A 21,593-nucleotide genomic window follows, 5' to 3' on the forward strand; every position below is an offset into this window, starting at 1 on the left:
ACTCATTTCTAAGATAGCAAGTAGGTTTAGAAATACTCTTAAGCATTTTGCAGGATTGAGGAGGACCGTGAAGCCGACCCCTTCAGACTCACCGTGTGCAAGAGAGACCTCCATCTCCCAGGATCTAAGCCGAAAAGGAAAACCTCTTCCCCTCCCCCACCTGAAGTCCCCACCCGGACACGTCCTCCTTCTACCTCGTGGGGCAGATGCATAGAAGCACGCGGAACCACAGCACCTGTGCGGTGCAGCTTCTGAGGGCCTTTCCTACCTGGTCCGGGATTTCGCAGCGGCCCTCTTCTCAGGATCCTCTCTAGCCTCAACACCATGGTCACGAAAGCCCGTGCCCAGCTCGCCGACCTGGGTCGCGAGGATCGCAGGAACTGCACCAAGAAAACCACCCTCACTTGGCGTGAGCGGCCCGCGCGCCGAATCCTCGCAGTGACCAAGAACCTGCGACCCATGCTTCCCCCACTGCCGCACTCTCTCGCGGTGGCAACTCGGGGACAAGCGAGGTGAGAAGCGCCGCCCCCGGCCCATTCGACTAGGAGGCACCTCGCGACCCACGCGCCGCCCCCGGCCCATCTCCGCTCCACGCCCATCTCCGCCCCCAGGCGCGCCCCCGAGTCCGGTGCGCGCGGTCCTCAGTCGCGCGGGAAAGGCTTCCCGGAGGCGCCCAGGGGGAGGCGCGCGCGGAGCCCGTCGCATCCGGGGTCCCGCTGCCTCCCGCGCAGGGCACGCTCCGGATCCCGCTCGCTTCGCTCGCCACCCATCGCGGTGACAGCCAGCGCCGCCGGACGCGTGCGCACCGCCCGCCCCCTAGCTGTAGTCCTATCGCGGCCGGCCGGCTAGGTCTCGTGCGCCTGTCTGCTTTCGCTCCGGTTAACTTTCGGGTCCGGGTCCCCTCCGTCTACGCCTGACACCCCTCGGCGAGGTTTCCCCAGCTCCGAATCCTGCTAGAAAAAGAAGAAAATAGGAAGATCGGCGAGGCCTGCCTTGGGCCGGCCCGCCAATCAGGACGCGCGCGGGCGTTTTGAACGCTAGCGGTACGCGGCGCTCCTCCGGTGGGAACCGCGCGCAGAGGAGAGCCGCTGCGTGTACCGGGGACCAGGTCCTGCACGCCGCTGCGGACCGGTAAGTGTGGCCCGGCCAAGTCCCCGCGCGGTCGGGCAGACACGAGGCCGCAGCCCGAGGACGTTGTTTATTTTCGGTTTTAAGCGCGAGCATCCCCGGCTCTTCCTCTTTCCCCGCCCCGCGTCGCCTCCCTCTCCGGTCCCCTCCCCCCCCACCCCTCGGCTGCCCCCTTCCCCGCTGCCTCCTCGCCTCCCACCCCGTCTCCACCGAGGCCCCCGCGAAACAGGAAAAGTGGGGGAAGGAGGAAAAGGAGCGGTTGAACCGAGGGCGGAGTTGATCGGGCCGCCGGCCCCGGACAGAAGGAGCGCTCTTGGTCAATCCTAGCTCCGCGTGGGTCCGGAGCTCAGAGCTTGAGAAAGCGGGAAGTCAAGCCCAGGATCCCTCTTGCAGGCCTACCCCGGGGTCCAGGGCTCACGGAACCAAGGGCCATCCGTCTGGACCTGTTCCGAGTTCACCAGCGGGACAGCCTAGCTGATCTGGGTGGCCCAGCTGTGCAAGATGACATGGGACCCAGGCTAGCTTTTGGAGCCTGGATTTGCAGCCCTGAGACTTGGTGGCTTCTCTTTTAAGAGCTCGGGCCTAGTCGTCTGGCTGCAGTAAAGTAGCAATCCACAGTAGGGTGACAGCTGGCAGGATCTTCTAGAGAGTCTTATAGGGCGGACTCCTAATGCCAATACTAGACACAGGAGGATGGCGAGATCTGGGAATAACCAAACTAACCCAGCAAAGGCTTGCTGTAACTGAGAGGGCAGGGCAGGGCCAGCTGCTGTCTTTCCCCCTAGTGTGTGACTTTGTAGTAAAACCTTTCAAAATCTAGGACAGAAGAATGGATAAAATGAGTTTCGAGGGGCTCTTGGAAGGACCCCCTGGATGTCAGTATAGGGTTAAAGCAAAACCCACACCAGTGCTTACCTTGGGCTAGCTTCACAGAGAATTTGAATTTCCCAAATACCATGGTTGGTCCTGGGACTTCTGGCTACCCTACCTGGAAATTTCTCCCTCTTCCAAAAGCTACCACTCCTCCAGATATCTGGGCATGAGGCAGTTTCCCACTTCCCAGGACTGCCATTTGAGTAAGAGGACTGCTATAGCTCTTCTTTGAAGAATGTAAATTTGAAAATCTGGACTTTTAAGTTCCATCCCCTGTTGCCTGATGTCTATTCTCTGTTGGATGAGACGTAATTGTGCATTTTCATCTTCGTGTAAATACAATCATGAAGGTATTGGAGTTCTAAGTGACTTTTGGCTATGTGCTCTTCAAAAAGTTAATAATGAACCAATAATGAATATGTGTTTTTACTTCAACTTGAAGCACCCATTTTATCTTCAGAGTTGTCCTTTGAATTCGAGACTTTTGTCCTTATTTTTACAGGTGGCAAGATAGATTGAGAAGCTCAAGTCTTGAACACTGCTTGGCTTCACATGTACAGGCTAGACTCCAGGATGATCAGTGGATTACCAGGTGGTGATGTCTCTTTCTGTTGTCAAAGAACCAGAGACAACTGAAAGTGAGTTATCTGTGAGTCACTTTGCAAACAGAATCATTCTCACTCATTCTGTAGTGAGAAGAGGAACTATTCCTCTCCTCCCCACATAGTGTTAGGAAGATGTTCATCTCTAGGGGCAGAGGGAGCCTTGTCCTTTTTTGAGGGGCTCTAGAAATAGAACCTAGAGTTCCAGGCAAGCTCCCATCACTGAGGAGCATCTCAGCTCTATAACTGACAAACTTCCATTACTGATTTTATCATCATTGTAGGGAGTCAGATGCAAATCCCTACAACAGAAGATACCACAGGGCTGGCATAGGGACTGAATTCAGATCCTTGTAATCCCACTGCTGTAGAGGTAGAGAAAGGGGATTCCCTGAACAAGGTGGCTACCTGGACTGGCCAAATCAGTGTGTTGGGTTCAAGTGAGAAATTCTGCCTCAGTATGTAAACTGGGGGAGACTGACATTTGATTTCACCTTTAACCTCTATACAGGCATGTGGACCCTCACACACCCATCTATGCATAGAAACATGATTACACATGCACTCCTCGAATTTATTCAGTTAAAAAAGAAGGCCAGTGAATAACTGGGCATGGTGGCATATATTTATAATACCTGTACTGTAGAGGCCAAGGCAGGAAGAATATGAATTTGAAGCCAGCCTGGGAGACCTTATTTTAAAACATCCAAAATAAGGGCTGAGGAGATGGCTCGGTGGATAAAAGCGCTTCCTATACTCACATGAGTGCCCAGGTTTGAATACCCAGAGCTCAACCTGGGCATAGTAGCTATACTCAATCCCAGTGTCAACTACTGGGTGGTAGGTGGAGACAGGAGAATCTCCTGAGGGTCTGTTAGCTTGACATACAGAGCAGCAAATAAGGCAGAAGACAGCCAACCTTAGAGGCTGTTCTCTGATCTCCCCACCTGTGCCCTCACACACGAGCTTGCATACACTCACACCAGAGATGGAAAAACAACACCACCCAAAGCTGAAAAACCTTTCTTATGCCTTTAAGCCCTACCCCCAAAGATGGAGATTTGAGATGCAAAAAGGTCTGTCAAGAATAGAAATTATGTTATATACAAATGGCCAAAGAATAACTGAAAAGAAAATAGCAGTAAAATAATGTAAATAGAGACAATGGCATGCAGCTGTAAGTGGCAGGGAGAAAAATGGGTGACAGTGTTGTCAGGACGCAGTCTTCCTGGATGCTATTCCAACTCACTGCAGGTATTTCAGAAACCTTTTACAATGTATGGACGTTGTAGGCACACATGTGCCCTTAGACTCAGGTGTTTTATTCTTGTCATTCAAGTCAGTATCCAGAAATACACAAATATATGAAAATACATATCCATACATATTATACTTATAGACAGCATATGGAAGTATAGGAAACTGCATGTTAAATGCCCATGTACATTTATGTTTTTTACATAAGTTTGGAATCAACAAGTCTAGTCTTAAAGCTCATATATGAAAAATATGTATGTATATACATACATATCTGTAAGCATGGGGAAGTGTATGTGTATAAAGAAAAATTGGGAGCAAACACACATATATAGATAAAGCTGTTCCTTTTGCTGCAGAAATTCCACTTCAAATTATTTCTCTCTGGTTCATGGAAATGTGGAGAAAGAGTTCTTTATCATAGTATACAGTAGCAAAAGAAAAGGGAATAAACATGAAATATGATGTATTGATGACATTTTTTTTTTTCCTAAAAACCATGACTCATCAACCAAACCAAGACTCAGCCACAAATACAAAACTGCATGGCTGTGAAAATGGAAGTGCATCTGTTTATGTGGGCAGTGGGGACTGTCAAAGAACTCTTGTAGCAGGAGGGATTAAGTAATACAACAGTGTGCTATGTGGGGGGGGGGGTGCTGTCAAAAGAGCTCATGTAGCAGGAGGGAGTAAGCACTATGACAGTGTGATCCTACTTGTATTTTAAATGTGTTGGGGTAGGCATGTTCACAATTACACACATTCCCACAAACATATACATATATAATATAATTATATATATTATATAGTTAGTTTCTGGAATGATATTTACATTTTTTGAGTAAACTGTTTCCTTTGGATATTAAGAATAGTTTAAAAAGTCTCAGATTTTTATTAAATACTTGCTGCTTTTCTGAACTGTTTCAAAGTTTGCTACCAACAGTATAGTAACCACCACAGATCAATTATCATTTAGTAAATGTATAGCTGACTAGTAAATATGAATCCTTTTCAGTGTCTTGAAATTGCTTTCCAGAAGTATAGGAAATTGCATGTTAGATGGTTATGTATATTTATATATTTTACATAAAATTTGAATCAACAAGTCTAGTCTTAAAGCTCATGTATGAAAAATATGATATATATGTATATTCATACATATCTGTTGCTTTCCAGTAACTAATGGGGCCAACACCATCATGGTCTAAATATACTAAATATGGTATAAATATACTAAGTACTTGGAGGTAGAATAGAATATCATTTAATTTTTTTTCCCAGAAAGAAGGCAACATTCATTTTTCTGTTTACTTTAGGATTTAAACAGACTAAAAGCCACTGCAAATCCTGGAGTAGGCTTGTTGTGGTAACTCAATATAGGTGGCTGTCCAGAGACTAGGCAGTAATAGGGGCTGGTCAGACAGTTTTGAGGTTTGAGTGTAGCTTCTGACTGACTGACTGACTGACTGGTGGTGTGTGGGCAGGGGAAGCAGTGAGCAGCGCCTCTGTGTAGGAGGAAAAGGGAAAGAACATCCTAACCCCCAATGAAGCAGGGAGCCACTGACTGTACATCTTCTCAGTCTTGGGGGAAAAACAACAACAACAACAACAACAACAACAAAAAGTGTTGCCGGTACCATATTGACCTGTCTTGTGTTTGTGAGTGTACTACATTGTTACTGCTTAATGTTTTTGTACTATCTCTTCTCAACGTGTTATAAAATACGCAACAGCACACAGTAAAATTATTTACAACTCACTTAGAAACAACAACAAAACCAACTTTGACAGTACTATATCTCCCAGGAAGATAGAGAAACCTTTCACATTGCCCTCTGACTTGGGAGTCCAGCAACAGCTATTGCCAAGTCCTGAGAAGGTGCTGTCCTGCCCCAGCGCTGCTGTCTGTAGCTCAGTACTACCTAACTGGGGCAGAAGAGAATGAACTCCCCAGAAAGACACAGTTTTGGGGAAGAGCAAGGAGACAGATTTCTGAAAAGATATGGAATCTATTCCAACTTCTTGTTTCTGTCTGAATTCTTACGCCAACATGTATCAGAAAGCCCTGACACGTGGTCACACAAAAATGACATTTTCAGTGTCCTTACATTAACTTAGAATGGCTAACTCCCACATTGTTTTCTATATTGAACTTGCCTGCCTAGTTTACTACAAGAAACTAGGTCTGAGTAGCAGGAGAAAATAGAAAAAGCAACAGAAAAATCTGAACTAGGATGAATTGAGAAACACTTTCAAAATTAATTGTAGGAGTCTGTCCATTGTATCAGCTTTTACCTGACTTTTCTGTTAATTTTTCAGTGAACCAGGGCAGCACATGGGTGGTTCAGGGGTAGGATTCTCCATGAACAGATATGTAATATTATAAAGGCATCTTTATAATTCCCACAGAATAAATATTCACAAAACCACATACATACATCACTGTCAGCTGTGGAGAGAGTCAAGAAACATAGAACCTTAGTGATGATAGGATTGCAGAAAGGACCTGATACAGTTTCCATATGCATACCTAACAGAAATACTTATTCAAGCCATGTGACTTACCAGCCACAAGGTAAGCCACATGGTTAAATGAATAACATGCCTGGCTTTTCTTCCTGCCCCCTGGTTCTTTCTCTCTGCAGGGATTGCAAGTAGAATGGGAGAATATGTTGAAATTATTGAGATTCAATTGCTATTGTTTCTTCAAGTAATTTCTAAATTTGAAATTATCTTATTTTTAAAAATATATGCTAGTCTGTCCATCAAATCACCAATAGCAATAACAGTGCTGAAATGACACCAAGTAACAACAACTTGAGTTTTCATAAATTAATAGTTAATGCTAATAATGGGAATGTACCCAGCACCTCAGAATGTGGTTGCCGCTAGGTGCTCACATGCACAGACCTCCTTACATTTGGGGACATTGGCTCCTGCCATTCATATGACTGCTTCAGATGTGTCCTGTAACTTTTGTGGCTATTTAATCCCACTGCTTTGTCCTTTTTAGAGTGACTAAGGATTGGTCTTGGTGAAGCTTATAACATGCTGTAAAAGTTACCACCTTCTGGGAGAATATAAAAGGAAATTAGCTCATCTTTCATTTTGAAGGCAGTTAAACTCTACTAACTTTCATATATAACTTTAAAAAATTCCCTGTGAAGAGCAATGGAGAATGCACTTTATGTATGTATGTTGGCTTTACTGAACTGGTGACTTAAGACACTGAGAATGGTCCATTTCTTTAAATTGGGAATGAAATAACAGTCAGTCTCCTCAAACTAGCAAATTCAAATATTTTGGACCAAAAGAAATGAAGGAGAAGCTAAGGGATTTTACAAATCAAATGGGAGGTTTAGAATACCACCTGTGTGATTTTTTTCTTTGAAGATATTTTAAATAATATATATTCCTAAAAATTCCATTTTAGGTACTGTTGATTATTTGTGTTAATTAGAATTATATTTTTTACTCTTACAGCCCAGAATGAAAATGAGCTCTCCATAATATCTTTGCTCAAGAATATTTTTCTTATAAGATTCACCAGAGTCTGTCTACTTCCCTACCTGTCCAACTTTGTTCTCTGTCTCTCAAAAACAAACAAAAAAACAAGTACCAAAAGCAAAACCTCCCAGCTCCCCCAATCAAAAGAGGCAAAGAAGAGACAAATGAAACAAACAAACAGTGCCAACCAAAGCAAAAGGAAAGAGCCCACAGAAATACCATGGAGTTCTATTCGCTGGCCAGCTACTCAGGGAGCTTGTCCTGAAAGTGTGATTGATAGACTGAGTCTTTGACAGTGGGTGTCAATTGCAGAAAGCGGTGTGTTTAGGGATGGGACCCAGTGTCCACTTCATTCCTTCAGTGTTTGAACTTGTGCATGCTGCCACAGTCTCTGTGAGATCATAGGTACATCAGTCCTCTTGGGTCTGGAAGACAATTTCCTTGATGTTCTCAGTGGCTCCCCCTCTGGCTTTCTGCCTTCTCTTCCGTACAGCTCCCTGCGCTCTAAAGGAAGAGGTTTGATAAAAATATCCCATTTAGGCTTGAGTACTTCAAAGTCTCTCACTCTCTGCACATTGTTCAGTTGTGAGACTCTGTTAGTTCTGATCTATTGCAAGAAGCTTTTCTGCTGTGGAAGAGACAGACACTGATCTATAGGCGTAGCAGTCATTTTATTGCTATGTTCCTTTAGCAGAATAATGGTAGTAGGTATTTTACTAAGTCATTACTAATTGTAGTTTTAGGTTCTTGGCTACTTTAGCAGTGTCAGGTTTGGGTTCCATTTCATGGAGTGAGCAATAATTTATTGTTCAACTTAGAAATAGCTGACGTTTTTGTTTTTCATTTCAATTTGAATTTTCCTTAGTGATTTCATTTCTATTGTAGTGTCTTCAAATATTTTCATTGCTTCATTCAACCATTTGTGTTTTCAGTCTTCATTAAGGCATTTATTCATACCCTCCTTAAGGTCTTTGACTACTCATACTTGCTATTTTGAGACCTTTAATCTTATGCTTCAGCTACACTGAATTTCTCAGGATCTATTGCAGTGGTTACTGGCTTCTGGAGGAGACATATCATCTTGGATGTGCTTTTCTGCGTGCATCTAGCCAGCTAGAGTTGGGTTTGAGGTGTTTCTTGGTATACAAACCAAGATCTCTTTCTTGTTGGGTGAGTGTTCCCTTTGGCTGCTGTTGTCCACTCTGAGATCTTAGGCAAGTGCGGTGACTTGGAGTATCCTGCTTTCTGTGTGTTGATGAGTGACACAAAGAAATAGAGGTGGGGTAGTAGGAGAGGGGGTAACGGGAAAGAACTGGGGCACTAGGTTCTACCGAAAGATCGAGACTTTGGGGAGTGCTGTTGGGATGCGAGGAGGGGCTCCTGCACACAGGCTGCTGGATAAGAATTACGCAGTGGGGAATGGAGGGGTGGGAGAATAAGGAAAAGCAACCACCTACGTCTCAGCTCCCTGGTGGGGGCAGTCCCTGACACAAAAGAGTGGGATGGGCTAGAAGGGAAAGCTGGGACTTTCTAGTGGCTACCCCCAGCTCCCCATCCTCCCACTGCTTCACACCTCCATTCAATTTCTGACTGTCTGTACTTCCCATCTCCTCCCACACTGGTCCTGCACCCCCTTTTCCTTTCCCCTCCTCTCTCCTTCCCAGGTCCTTCCCTCCCTCTACCTCCCGTGAGTATTTTGTTCTCCCTTCTAAGAAGAACTGAAGCATCCACACTTTGGTCTTCCTTCTCAGGCTTCACATGGTCTGTGAGTTGTATTGTGGGTATTCCCAGCTTTTTTCTACTTATCAGTGAGTGCATACCATGTGTGCTGTTTTGTGATTGGGTTACCTCGCTCAGGACGATATTTTCTAGTTCCATCCATTTGCCTGGGAATTTCACGAAGTCATTGTTTTTATTAGCTGAAAGGCTGGGAAGGAAAGAGTTAAAGGGGATTCAGAGTCCTTGCCAAGAGGAGGAGTGGAGGGAGTGTCTTGCTATAAGCTGCCAGAGGACTGAGTCAGTCTGTCTAGGCAGAGATGAAAGCTTTGCTCTAGTAATTTTGAGTTTGAGTTTCTTTGGGGAGTAAAAAGCATGTTGAATACAGAATCTATATTTTCAAGATTTTATGTGAGAAGAGCCACTCCCTAGAAGGTAAAGGAGATCTATTTTTTTGCACTTTAGAAAAATATCTGTTTACCCACGTATCATTAATGATTTGGTACAGGAAGATACAGTGGCCACAAAAGTGTAGTCATTGTGATAAGAGCATCTGGAGTTTTCTGTTGTAGCAACATTAAAATCAGCACATCTACACACTCTTACTACTTGCTAGAATTAAAGACAAAAGCAATCACTTTCTGGTGTAAAGCTTTGTGACATGCCTCCCACCCTTCTGCCTTTGGAACTACCTCTGCTTTGGTGAGTTTCTAATGTCTGTGGAAGGACTTGTGACATCTCTTCTTCTGACCTTTCACTTAGCATAGTGGCGCCTGAGGTGAGGAATGTGCTAAATAGCTTAAGCCATTCTTCACTGTGTTTAGGAATCCTAACATTTTATACTCTACAAGTGCACACAACATGAGTATGACATGAGTATGCCTGCTCACTTATAATTCAAACAGTAAAGGGAGAGGTAGACTATCTTTTGCACACATGAGGAACCTTCTTATTCCTTTAAACTTGATTTTCAATGAATAGACATTGATATTTGCAATCATGAGTTTTGCTTCCCCTCCTTGGATAATGATTTACAATTATCTTTATAAGCATTGGGCCAACTACATTTCAGATGCTGCACAAAGCACAGGGCTACAAAACTCTGTGAATGTGTGCCCCATACTAGACTTGCCAGTCTCCTGTTCCACAAGCTAAGGAAGACCCAGCATTTGTAAACTTTAGAAGACCCACACTTGGGGGTCCAATTGACTTACCTTTGCACACAATGGAAAGTTTAAGTGTTGGAGGAAGAAATATGTCTTAAAGCATGCCCAGTGTAAATGTAAACTATATTAATGAATATGCTATCCTTCCCCAAAAGATATAAACTGTTTTACAACTCACCATCTTTTGGTAATATATTAGAGGAATACGGAATTGATAAGGAAGTTTTGTGTATTTAGTTCAGAGGAACCTCTTTCTACTCTCAAGTTGCTTTTCTAGTTCCTCTTCTCTATTTTAGATGAATCTTCACTAGATTAACACCCAGACACATAAAGCACAAGTCTTATGTCTTACTATAAGAAAGCAGATTTTTAAAAATAAATGATTTTGAAATCATTATCTGAATTTATTATTACAAAGGACAAGCAGTGAACACTTGAGTCTTTTAACAGGTGGGATTTTGTGGTAAATGCATGAAAATACATGAACTTTTAAAATATTTGTGTGAAAATGTAAGTGTATGCTATGTATGGGTGCCTGTGGAGGTCATAAGATCCTGGACCTGTTCTGGTTGCTGGGAATTGAACTCTGTAGAACAGCAAAGGCTCTTAACCATGGAGATCTCTCCAGGCTCTAGTTTTTTTTTTTTTAATTTGTGTGTGTGTGTGTGTGTGTGTGTGTGTGTGTGTTTGCACAAGTATCAAGAATGCAGGTTTCTCTAGAGGCAGAGGTTTTAATCCTTGAAACTAGAGTTATAGGTGGTTGTGAGTCACTTGATATGAGTTCTTGGAACTGAACTGAGCCATCTCTCCAGCCTGGAAATATGCTTTAATGCCAAATTTTTCACATCTTGGAGTCCACCTATACTGTTTATTTTTTATTAAAACAACGATGTATCAATTGTTTTAATGCAAAATGAACCAAGCCACACTGGAACCCTCCCCCCCCCCAGAGTGCATCCACAATTTGTTCAGTAGACAACAGTACAGCCCTTAAGTCGTCATTTGATTTCAGTAAGTTCATACTCAGTCTCCTTTTTTAGTAGTCCAAGATAACTGACTAGATAAGCAGACCTGTTCTGTAACAGGACACCTAGATTAGTTGCCCTGAGACACTATAAAGGAACACTGAACAGAGAAATAACTAAACAGCTTGAAGATAAAAGCAAGGTGTGCTTTGTCACTAGGGGTGTGCGAGGGTTAGTTTCACTTTCACGAGAAGCAGTATTTCTAGGGGTGCATGCTAAAGCCCAGCACTTAGGAGACTAAGACAGGGGTAGCCTGACTTGAGGCTACCTTTAGGTACAGAGGAACGGCATTGCCTTGAAAAGGAAGGAATGAAGGAAAAACCCAACCAATCAACCAACAAACCAACCCAACAAAAAACAAGTCGCACTTCAGCCGCACCTCTGCTGAAGAGCAGGTGAATCCCCACACGGAATAGTGCTCAAAACCACAGTGTTTCATTCACTCTCCAGGTTTTCCCTCTAGCCTGAGGATCATCTGCATTTTCAGTTCACAGGGGAAGGTACTGACTCCTCCCATCCAAAAGTCAAGCAAATTCCGGACTCGCTATATTTTTGCAACCACTTCCTGAAAGGTAGAGGGCCCCTGGAAATTTCATACAATATTAAGTCTCCTTGGTGATGCCCGTGGCTTCAGGGTAAGGATCTAGGGCCAGATCCAGCTGCAGAAAATACTTAGGAAGTTATTTCTGATAGGCTTTTCCATCCTGGGTAGGGTTCAAGTTCTGGAAGGCCGTCAGGCTGGGCGCTGCTGATCCTCTTCATGCTTGCAGTCTTCCTAGATGGGGCTGGGGAGAAAAAAAGTCCATGCAGGAGGCTGAGGGAACCAGCAATCAATCTCCAGTGGCAGCGTGCAGATACCTCGCAATATCACGGTGGCCCTGCTCTTCAGCCAAGTCTACCGGCAGGCGTCCCCAGGCGTCACACACATCCAGCCGAGCCCCTGCCCGGTGGAGCACCACTAGCGTGTCCAGGAAGCCCTCCCGCGCTGCATCATGCACAGGTCTGGTAAGGGTGGCAGGGTCGGCGCAGTTGGGTTCTGCCCCGTGGAGCAGCAGCAACTCTGCCACCTGGGCGCTGCCCATCATCATGACCTGAAGGGAAAAATAAGGGAAAGACCTCAGAGGCAGGGGCAGCAAAGGTGCTTGCCAGCTTCAGTTGTCTGGTTTCTCACTTGCTTACACAATCCACTCCCCACCCACTATAGTGTAGACTGAACTCAACGTATTTTATTCTCCAAGGGTGAAGCAATAAAAAAGGGCAGAGAAATGGCTTATTTCTTATATGGAACGTTGGGCAACAGAGACTTCGTTAAGTGATTTATTAGCTTAGTATTTGAACATTTTTTTTTAATTTATTTTACCCTTTTCCTGAAAATCGACTTTTTCCCTCACATAAATTTTGCTTAAGATATCCTCTCCCTCCACTCCCCGCTCCTCCCATGTCCCCTTTCATCGGATCGGTTCCCTTTCTGTCTCTTGTTAGAAAACAATTAGGCTTCTAAGTGATAGCATAAAATATAAGATAAAACAAAAACTAATACATCGGAATTGAACAAAACAGAAGAGAAAAGGGCACAAGAGACCCACTCTTTCATACACTCGGGAGTTTTATAAAAACAAAGTGGGAGCTGTAATATATTCAGAGAGGATCCAGTGCAGGTCCACGCAGACGCAGACCGCCTTAGACATTGCCTTAGACTCTGAGTTGTTATGAGCTTTGATCATTCAGAGGACCTTGTTTTCTTGTTATCCCCCATCTCCTCTGGCTCTTACACTATTTCTACCTTCTGTAGGGAACTCTTCTGCAGGGTTCCTCAGTCCTGTAGGGGAGGGAGTTGATGGAGATACCCACTCAAGCCTGAGTGTTCCAAGGTCTCTCGATAGCTGCTTATTGTCTGGCAGTGGGTTCTGTATCTGTTCACATCTGCTGTAGGAGGAAGCTTCTCTGATGATGGCTGAGCAAGACTAGACATGTCTAAGTACAGCACAATGGCCTTATAAGTCATTTTATTGCTATTTTTTTTTTTGAACAATACTATTTGGTTTTATCCTAGTTTGCTGAGCTATACTCTCTGGATCTTAGTCACTCTAGCAATGTCAGTTACATCTTGTGGAGTGGGTCTCTAGTCAAGTCAGGCATCATTGGTCGGTTACTCTCACAGTTTGTGCCAGCCTTTCCCTAGTATATCTTGCAGGCAGGACACCAGAAACCAGGCTTTATATATAAGGTTTTATATTGTTTTCCTCTAACCCTCTAGGTCTAACCAACCCTATGTGCTGGCTAGTTTGACACACTAATTTGGGAAGAGGAACCTCAGCTGAGAAAAGCCTCCACCAGATTGGTCTCTAGGCAAATTTTGTTGGTTACTGAAAAATGTGTATGTGTGGGGGTTCCAATCCATTCTGAGTGTGTGCCCCACATGTGGTCCTGGAGGAAAGGTGGCTGAATTTGAGCCTTGAGCAAGCCAGTAAGCAGTGTTCCTCCATGATCTCTGCTTAACTTCCATCGGAAATGCACTGTAGCAATTAAATGTAAGCCAAATAAAACCCTTTCTCTCTAAGCTCCTTTTGCTTGTGGTGTTTCTCACAGCAACAGAAAGCAAATGAGAACACCACATAATGTTTTTTTTTTTTTTAGAAGTTAGAGCAATGCTTTACAGGAGAAAACAATCAAAGGCAGTTTGAAAAAAGGTCTTGCTCCTTCAATGTCATGGATGTCGGTGCTCACAAACTACATAGGAGATCAGGAGAAAGTTGTCACATTCCAAGCTTATATAACATTATGGAAACAAATTATTTAGCATCTTATAACATTTTAACCTAGCATGATATACGGTGGAAAGTTTAGACATACAGTGAACATACACTGTAACATGAAATTAACATTAATTTATATTGTGCAAAAATTTTAATGGCAAATATCATTTTTTTTTCTGTATAAAAAGTTTGGCACTTGCAATCACAAAGATGCATAATTAAGAAAACCCAACAACAATGTTTTGAAGATGTAATCCCCATTGCAGCTGTTTGTGTGTATGTACACTGTGCAAACATTTGCTTCTACATTTTAAATTAGTCATAAAGCAGGTTTTGGTATCTAACTGTTGTAAACAGTCACTGGCTCTGGTGGGCCTGTGTGCTTTGACAGTTACACAGTGGCAGTGGTCATGTGCCAGTTTTTAGTACATAACATTAGAAACATTCCTTTCTTCCTTCAAGAAACACAACAACCTTTTTCTTTCTCTTAGCGAGGAGGTAAAGGCTATTTTTACAGCCGCAAAAAGATTTAAAAGTTTTTAGTAAAAATCATAAAATTTTTTATAAGGTTTTTATACTCACAATTATTTTTGTTACTTTTAAAATATTCTTTTGTTAAATACCTCTTTTTCGTAAAAACTGAGGAGGAATGGTACTTATTTTTCTAAACTATGCTATTAACAAAAACGCTGATTTTTCATAGTCCCAGAGATGGTGGGATGAATGAAAAAGGCGACTATATTAATCGACAGGAGAGTACAAAAGCACTATGTTAGATCTTCAAGAAATAAATCAATACTAATCACAGCAGGATTAATAAAGACTGAACAAATGTATCTCAACAATCAATAGAATGTTTAAGGAACCCCTTTGTTCTGCCGAAAGGACCCAACTGTTCTGTTGGGAGGGCTTTGCCTGTTCGCATTAAACAGTGAAAAACTACACATTGTTACTGCCCGCATACAAGGAATTAAGTGCTGGGTTGGGGAAATCCTTGGTCCTATGAATGCGATTAGGTTTATGAGGAAAATAAAAAGGATTCATACCATTGTTCACAAGTTCATAGTGAACTCGACCCACGTACTACATACATTTTTGTGGATTTCCCTGAATCTAGGCCATGTAACTGGTAATCTCATCTTTATCGTGTCGTTCTCTGTATCTGACCCTCCCTTTCCCACTTTGCTCCCCGAGTGATACCTTCTTTCTATGACTGTCAGATGGCAGAATAAAATACTGGTATTTTTGTTCCACCATTGCAAAGAGGCTGGAGACGTTGCTCACGGGTAGCGCACTTGCCCAGAATGTACGGGGGCCCTAGGTTCCAGACCCAACATCGCAAAATGAAGAGAAAGCCAATCTAGCGCAGAGGGGTGGGTATTTCGATCGTTTTTTGTTTTTCAGGATTTTTGCTCTTGCAAAGCCTGCCTCCCGTCGGGCCCGCACACATTCAGCACCAGCGGGCTGCCCAGGTGGTGCCCAGTTAACAACTCGCAGCCGCGGAGGGCACCGCGCTCGTGCGCCCTCTGCCGGTAAGGCCTGGGGACCCCGCTACCTGGATTGGGCGCCTCCCGAAGCGGTTGACGGCGTTGGGATCGGCGCCGGCTTCCAGGAGCTGCCGCACCGTCTCCACCTGCCCCCGAGCCGCGGCGGTGGCCAGGCCCGCGTCGCTGCCGCCGCCCAACATGCCCTTGTCCCCGGTCCCTGGCAGAAATGGTCCTCCGCCGGCCGTGAGATTGCTACAGCCTCGTCTCTGAGTGGCTCCTCCTCTCTTGAGAATCCAGCAGCTTCGGCGAGCTTCCCGGGAACGATCGAGCACTGCTAGCGACTGGGAACCGCACCGCGGGCACAGCCGACTAGCGCCGCCGGGTGGGGAGCCCGCCCGCACTGAGCAGCAGCGTTCGGCCCCACCGCCGGCCCCGCCCCCTCAGACCACGCCTGCTCGTCTAGCCCCGCCCACATTTCGCAACGTCATGAGGCAAATGGGCGGGGAGGGGGCTCGTATCTGAGAGTCGGAAGGTCTTATACGCCTGCGCAGAACATTAAGCTTCCTAGCCTGGAACTTACCGTGGCCGGTTGAATGTTTTTGAAAAAGTTGTGCCTCTGCATTCAGTAGGCGGAGCAGAGGTCTTTATTTAGCGCAGGTCTGTAGGTTTCGCTTTGGAGACATTAATCGTTCTTTTGCAATGACTGGCGGAACGAAAGCCTTTAGGGTGAAAAATTTCCACTTTCTGAAAGTGACAACATTTGTTCTGCTAGGCTAGTTCATCTTTCGAGCGGTATTTGAATTTAACGAGTTTCACATCTAGCATCAGACTGAGCAGTTTTCTTTTGACAATGCCTTCCTATTTAGTCAGCGAAGAATAATAAAACATCCCAAGGATCCTGTTTTTCCTGTCTTTAATTTCTTCCCCTTGAGCTGTGGTTGTAATTCTGAAGTTCAAAAAAAAAAAAATGTTTTAGAGAAAGGTAACGTCACACACACAAAAGTAGATCATAATAAGAATTTAAGATTTCTGGATGTGTGCTCACCTACTTGGGAGGCTGAGACAGGAGGGCCCCTGAAATGCAGAAGTTCAAAGGCAATCAGTATGTAACTAACCAGGCCCCCTTCCAAAGCCCATAAGATCCAGTTCCACATGTGTAATGTATATCTTAGTTTGCCCTCTTACCAGTTTAAACCCAACTCAGCAAGTATTTGATTTTTAGTTATCATGTGTAATAAAAAGCATTTATGCAAGAATAATGAAACAATAAAACTTGGATGTGGCGCTGAACCTGTCATTAAACAGGGTGAACCTGTCATTAAACCTTCCTCTGAAGATGTAAAGATCAAGTGCTGCACAGCTCCCGAATCTTCCTGGGGAGACAGAGTGAACATACTGCTTTAAAGTTTTTAAATGTTACAACTGTTGCTACAGTGAAATAGGAAGAGAGCCACACATTGTATGTCTGTTGCCGAACAACTCTGGGCCCAGAGATACTGTGAGAATGGCTGGGCAGTTCTTATTTACAAAACAGGTTGAGAGTGCTTGTGGAGGAGGTCTAAAAGGAAGCCAGGTGTCTTATCGATAAAAACTCAAAGCCTTCAGAGCACGTCTTCTGGTACACATGTGTCAGATTTCCCATTTAGAACTATTTGCTGATGACTACTCTACTCTTAGTCCTCAGCAGGAGACTAGAAGTCTGCTTCTGGGTGAAACATGTTTATAAACTGTCTATGGTCTCCCCCCCCCCAATCCCCGTCTGCCTTGGGAGTCAGTCATTCACTGTTGCCAGTGTGCACAGATAGGATGAGAGGTGGAGGACGAACAATGAATGGGTCGTTGAAGTCAGAGCTTCTGACATGAGGGACGTTGGTGTTTTGCTAGCAAGTGGAAGAACTAAACCAGCAGGTTGATATTGATGGGTGGGAAGCAAATAGATTCTAGGACATTTTTACCAGTAAAACTTTGCTACTCTGAAATTTAATTCACAGTTAAATGTAGCCTAGAAGGCTATGTGTGTATGTGTGTGTGTGTGTGTGTGTGTGAGTGTGTGCGTGCATTTGGTGTAAGAGCATATTATGTGTGCATGTGAGATAGGGTCTTTCTTTGAACCTTGAGGTAGACAGGTGGCCAGACCCTCTGGTTCTATCTCTGCTCTCCCTTTTCCCCAGCACTGTGGTTACAACTGCATCTTGGACAATGCCATCTTCTATGTAGATTCTGTCATTTGAGCTCAGATCCTCATATTTACGTAACAAACACTTTTACCCACTGAACCATCTCTGTAGGTCCAGTAATCTGACTTGTAAGGATGTTGTGGGGACCTTTGTTTCTAATGGATCCAGCAATTTTAAATGTAGTCCAACATACCTACACTGACTATTGACTATGTCCTAAATCCTAACTTTTAATATGATGATAGATTTTAGTGTGCTATTTTTGCTGAAAGATATATTTACTGGGTATGTTGGGTCTTTATCAGTTTGCTTTAATTAAGTAATTAATTAATTAATTAATTTATTCCTTTTTAGTACTTGTGACTGAACTCAGGCTCTTGTGGATACTAGGCAGTTGTTCTGTTATGGGCCTGCATCTCCAGCAAGTGCTGACATCGTTAAAATATTCACTGCAATCACGCTGCTTCACGTAACTTAACAGTGAGCTTTGAACTTCTCTGAAACTTGGAAAGTAAAAGGTACTTTGCACAAATTTCTAAGCTACCTTCTGTATAGTTCCTGTTTCTGGGGATAAAACGTTTATAAATGAGAAAATGCAAAAGAATTGTTTTCCTTTGAAGGAAACACAAGAAAATCATGGTAATGCAGGGGAAAAGCCAATGAGCAGAATGACTGGGAGTTTTCCATGAGGAAGAAATGGGAGCTTAACTCATCAAGTTGAAGGAAAAGCTTTTGGGGTAGGGGCACTGTTTGCCAAGCGCGCGAGCGCTGTCACCAGCACCAAGGACAGCGACAACTCGTCCTGCAGGTCTGGGTGGTCCTTAACCTCAGCAAACAATTCTGGGATTCAGTGCTCCCTTGATGGTTTAATGTCCCCTTCCCCACCTGCCACCGCCTGTAATCCCAGCATCCCGGAAGCTGTGGCAGGAGGATTGTGGCAAGTTTAAGGCCAGCCTGGACTACAGGGTGAGGCCTTGTTTTAAAAGACCACAAACAAAATAACAAGAAACACCCATAAAGAAACTCAATGAGCTTTCCCCACAAAACCCAACCTGCTCAACTTGTTTTCCAGATATTATTGTATTATGTAATATTATCTCTATAAAGAATAATATTCACTATATTTGAAAGAAGGTAAACAAACAAGCATTCTATTTCCTGTTCCAAGTGCCCTACAAATTCTATTACATTCTGCCTCCGTAAAGGTCCTACATACACTGGTATCATAGCTTTACAGATAAGACAAAACAATAAGGGAAATAAGAAACTTGTATTATCCCCTAGTCATTGGAGGTGGGATCTTAATTGTGTGGCTTCAGAGCCTCTGAAGGACAGGATGAAGGACAACCTGATGTTTGTAGCTCAGACACAGTGAGAGATGAATCAGGGTAGAGGACAGTTTCAACAGAAGTGTGTTAGCTGTACCTTGGTCAAGTGGAGGACTCATTAAGTAAGGAGAAAGAGAAACCAGAGGATAACTGGCTTTAAATTTGGAAATCAGGAGGAGGGAGTTTGTACAATCAATTCTAGTATTGTATATCATGAAAATCATCGAGGATATGTATGAGCTACTTCATGCCACTAGAAACAGACTCACCATAAAGTATAGGTACCTACTGTTTCTGTGTTCTAGTACAGCATTTCCAAATGAGGAGAGAAAGAAATACAGAATCATTTCTGGGGTGTTTCAAATTATATACAACCCATCTCCTTTTTAAGGAGGCTTAGTCTTTCTAGTGGGTAATTCTTATTTCAGGATTCACACTACACCCCATTTTATGTCCTTTATATCACAGTGTTCTTTGCTTCTCCCCTCCCCACTTCTTGTCCTGAACTTTTTTTTTTTTTTTTTTTTTTTTTTTTTTTTTTTTTTTTTTGGTTTTTCAAGACAGGGTTTCTCTGTATAGCCCTGGCTGTCCTGGAGCTCACTCTGTAGACCAGGCTTGCCTCGAACTCAGAAATTCCTACCTCTGCTTTCCAAGTGCTGGGATTAAAGGCATGCATCACCATTGCCCAGCTTTGTCCTGGACTTTTAAGAGAAGGTCTCACAAAGTTGCTCAGTCTGACCTTGCTGTAAATCCCAGGTTACTCTTCAGTTTTCTACTGCCCTGACTCAGCTTCCTAAGGGCTGGGATTATAGGCATGCATCACCATCCCTGACTTCTCTGATAATCTGTCATATCTTTAGGGGGTTGAGGGATAGTGGTCTCTAGACTTTACTTCTTCATTTTCCAGGGGGACCAGCTCTTAAGAGGACATGTTCTTCTTTGCTACCTGGTCATCTACATACCAGAAGGTCAACACAGGCACTAAGTGTTTTAACATTCATTTGTAAGTTTTCGAGATAATGAATTATCTCTTGCATATTCTAAAATGATCGATGATTTGAAGATTGTTGTTATTGATTTAAACAGTGTGCTTCAACCCTGTTGAATTCTTGTTGATTCTGTAAGCCCTATATTTGTGGCCTCCGTAAGTTGGTTCCTGAATTCTTTTTGCATGACTCAGTGGCCTTGCTTAAAATCTTTGAATTTTGGTATGACAGTATGTTCTAGTGTTATCTTGCACATTTCATGTTGTACTATGAACAATTCATCTGAGGAGCACTGGGTCTTTTTAGTAGGAAATAATATTTCAAAACTACAAGCAGAGTGTTGGTGGAACATTTTTGCTTCAAGGTTGGACATTATATGTCTTGGTCCATGTCTTTATATGAAAAACTTAATTGTTTCTTAACTCAGGATGATTATATATAATTTCATCTACATGAAAGTTGATGAACAACTTTCATCAACAAGGGAGTTGTTAGCAGTTTAGTAGCATAGACCTTTGGGTAGGTGTGGTGTGGAATCAAAATGATTGCTACAACCAAAAAAAAAAATGCAATGAATCAATATCCAAAATGCCCCATAACATGTCTGTCTTTGAGAGACCATGCTTAAGTAATATATTGGTAGTGAGAGATGTAATCAAAGAAATGATTTATTAAAATCAGGAATTCTCTACCCATATGGGATACCTACAGTGTCCCTCTTAGCAGTTAGACCATTCCTTCTACACAGCCCAGCTCCACTCAGAGTAGGCACTGGGCAGACCTGAACTCTCTGCTGTGCACACAGGCTTTATTGTACTCAAACATGCAACAATTTGTTTCCTAATTTTGTCACATCCTGTCTTAGCAGTTAAGCTCATTCTTTAAAGTGAGCATATATAGTTCAACTGCAGTTGAGCCTTTTGGGGGCACGGGTCTGCATTGGCTTATTTATTTCACCTAATGGTCATCAGCAAGTATTTATAAAGTGCCCATTATGTCCCAGACACTCTTCTAAGTCTTTAAAGCACATCAGTGACAGAAGATGACAAAACCCCAACCAAGCCAAAACACAGCACTGCTCCTTGGCTTTTATACTCTAGTTTGGACAGTGATTTCTGTTGAAAAATTAATTACAACACAGATATGTAAAGTTACACTTGAAGAAAGAACATGATTGGGCCTGAGGGATGGCCCATAGGTATGGCAGTTTGCCAGCCATTCTCACAAACTAAGCTTAGTCCCTAGATCCACATGATGGAAAAAGAGAAGTAGCTTCTACAAGCAGTCCTTTTTGTTTCTACACATGTGCCGTGGCACATACTTCCCTCTTCTCCCAAAATTAATACATGTAAAAAAAAGTAAAAATGTTAAATATTATTTAATACCCTTTGTGTGCTATACTTATAATAAAACAGGTTAGAATTGGCTTGTAAAAAATGAATATCAATTGATCCAGATAAATATCCATATAAAATCATTAAAATATTTGTATTATATAGATAAATAATAAAACCAGTATCTTAACACCTTATGAAGCTTTCATCAAGTAGAACTTGGTACCAACATGAAGACAGCATTAAATTCT

At 43.2% G+C, this 21,593-nt stretch overlaps 1 protein-coding gene and 2 long non-coding RNA genes across 5 annotated transcripts; 2 read left to right on the plus strand and 1 right to left on the minus strand.

Annotated features, from left to right (window-relative positions):
• The first annotated feature begins 1,291 nt into the window (after positions 1-1,291).
• On the plus strand, positions 1,292-12,540 carry LOC116096227. The gene is made up of 3 exons (XR_004120904.1): positions 1,292-2,351; positions 2,504-2,639; positions 12,045-12,540. It is a non-coding gene; the product is annotated as an uncharacterized LOC116096227 (long non-coding RNA).
• On the minus strand, positions 10,632-15,980 carry Cdkn2b (cyclin dependent kinase inhibitor 2B). 3 transcript variants are annotated; one of them, XM_031377833.1, is made up of 3 exons: positions 15,586-15,980; positions 12,133-12,365; positions 10,632-12,059 (listed from the first exon to the last, which is right to left on the minus strand). In XM_031377833.1, exons 1-3 carry the CDS (start codon positions 15,715-15,717, stop codon positions 12,050-12,052), a joined length of 375 nt encoding a protein of 124 aa, XP_031233693.1. In that variant the 5' UTR covers positions 15,718-15,980; the 3' UTR covers positions 10,632-12,049. The 3 variants fall into 3 exon arrangements, with proteins under 3 accessions (XP_031233693.1, XP_031233692.1, XP_031233694.1); XM_031377832.1 differs by having other exon boundaries at positions 10,632-12,365; positions 15,586-15,977; XM_031377834.1 differs by lacking the exon at positions 15,586-15,980 and adding an exon at positions 15,231-15,555 and having other exon boundaries at positions 10,632-12,365.
• Positions 15,368-20,026, plus strand: LOC116096228. Its single transcript, XR_004120905.1, has 3 exons — positions 15,368-15,403; positions 18,049-18,212; positions 19,930-20,026. It is a non-coding gene; the product is annotated as an uncharacterized LOC116096228 (long non-coding RNA).
• The last annotated feature ends 1,567 nt before the right edge of the window (positions 20,027-21,593 follow it).

This window comes from Mastomys coucha, unplaced genomic scaffold (genome assembly GCF_008632895.1).
Source record: "Mastomys coucha isolate ucsf_1 unplaced genomic scaffold, UCSF_Mcou_1 pScaffold18, whole genome shotgun sequence".
NCBI lineage: Eukaryota > Metazoa > Chordata > Mammalia > Rodentia > Muridae > Mastomys > Mastomys coucha.

What these genes read in the sequence shown, in the direction of transcription:
- Cdkn2b (XM_031377832.1), bottom strand. Translation starts at nt 15,717, where the DNA reads ATGTTGGGCGGCGGCAGCGACGCGGGCCTGGCCACCGCCGCGGCTCGG. An exon ending in TCGGGAGGCGCCCAATCCAG is followed by an intron (nt 12,366 to 15,585) that starts GTAGCGGGGTCC and finishes TTTTCCCTTCAG; the next exon opens with GTCATGATGATGGGCAGCGC.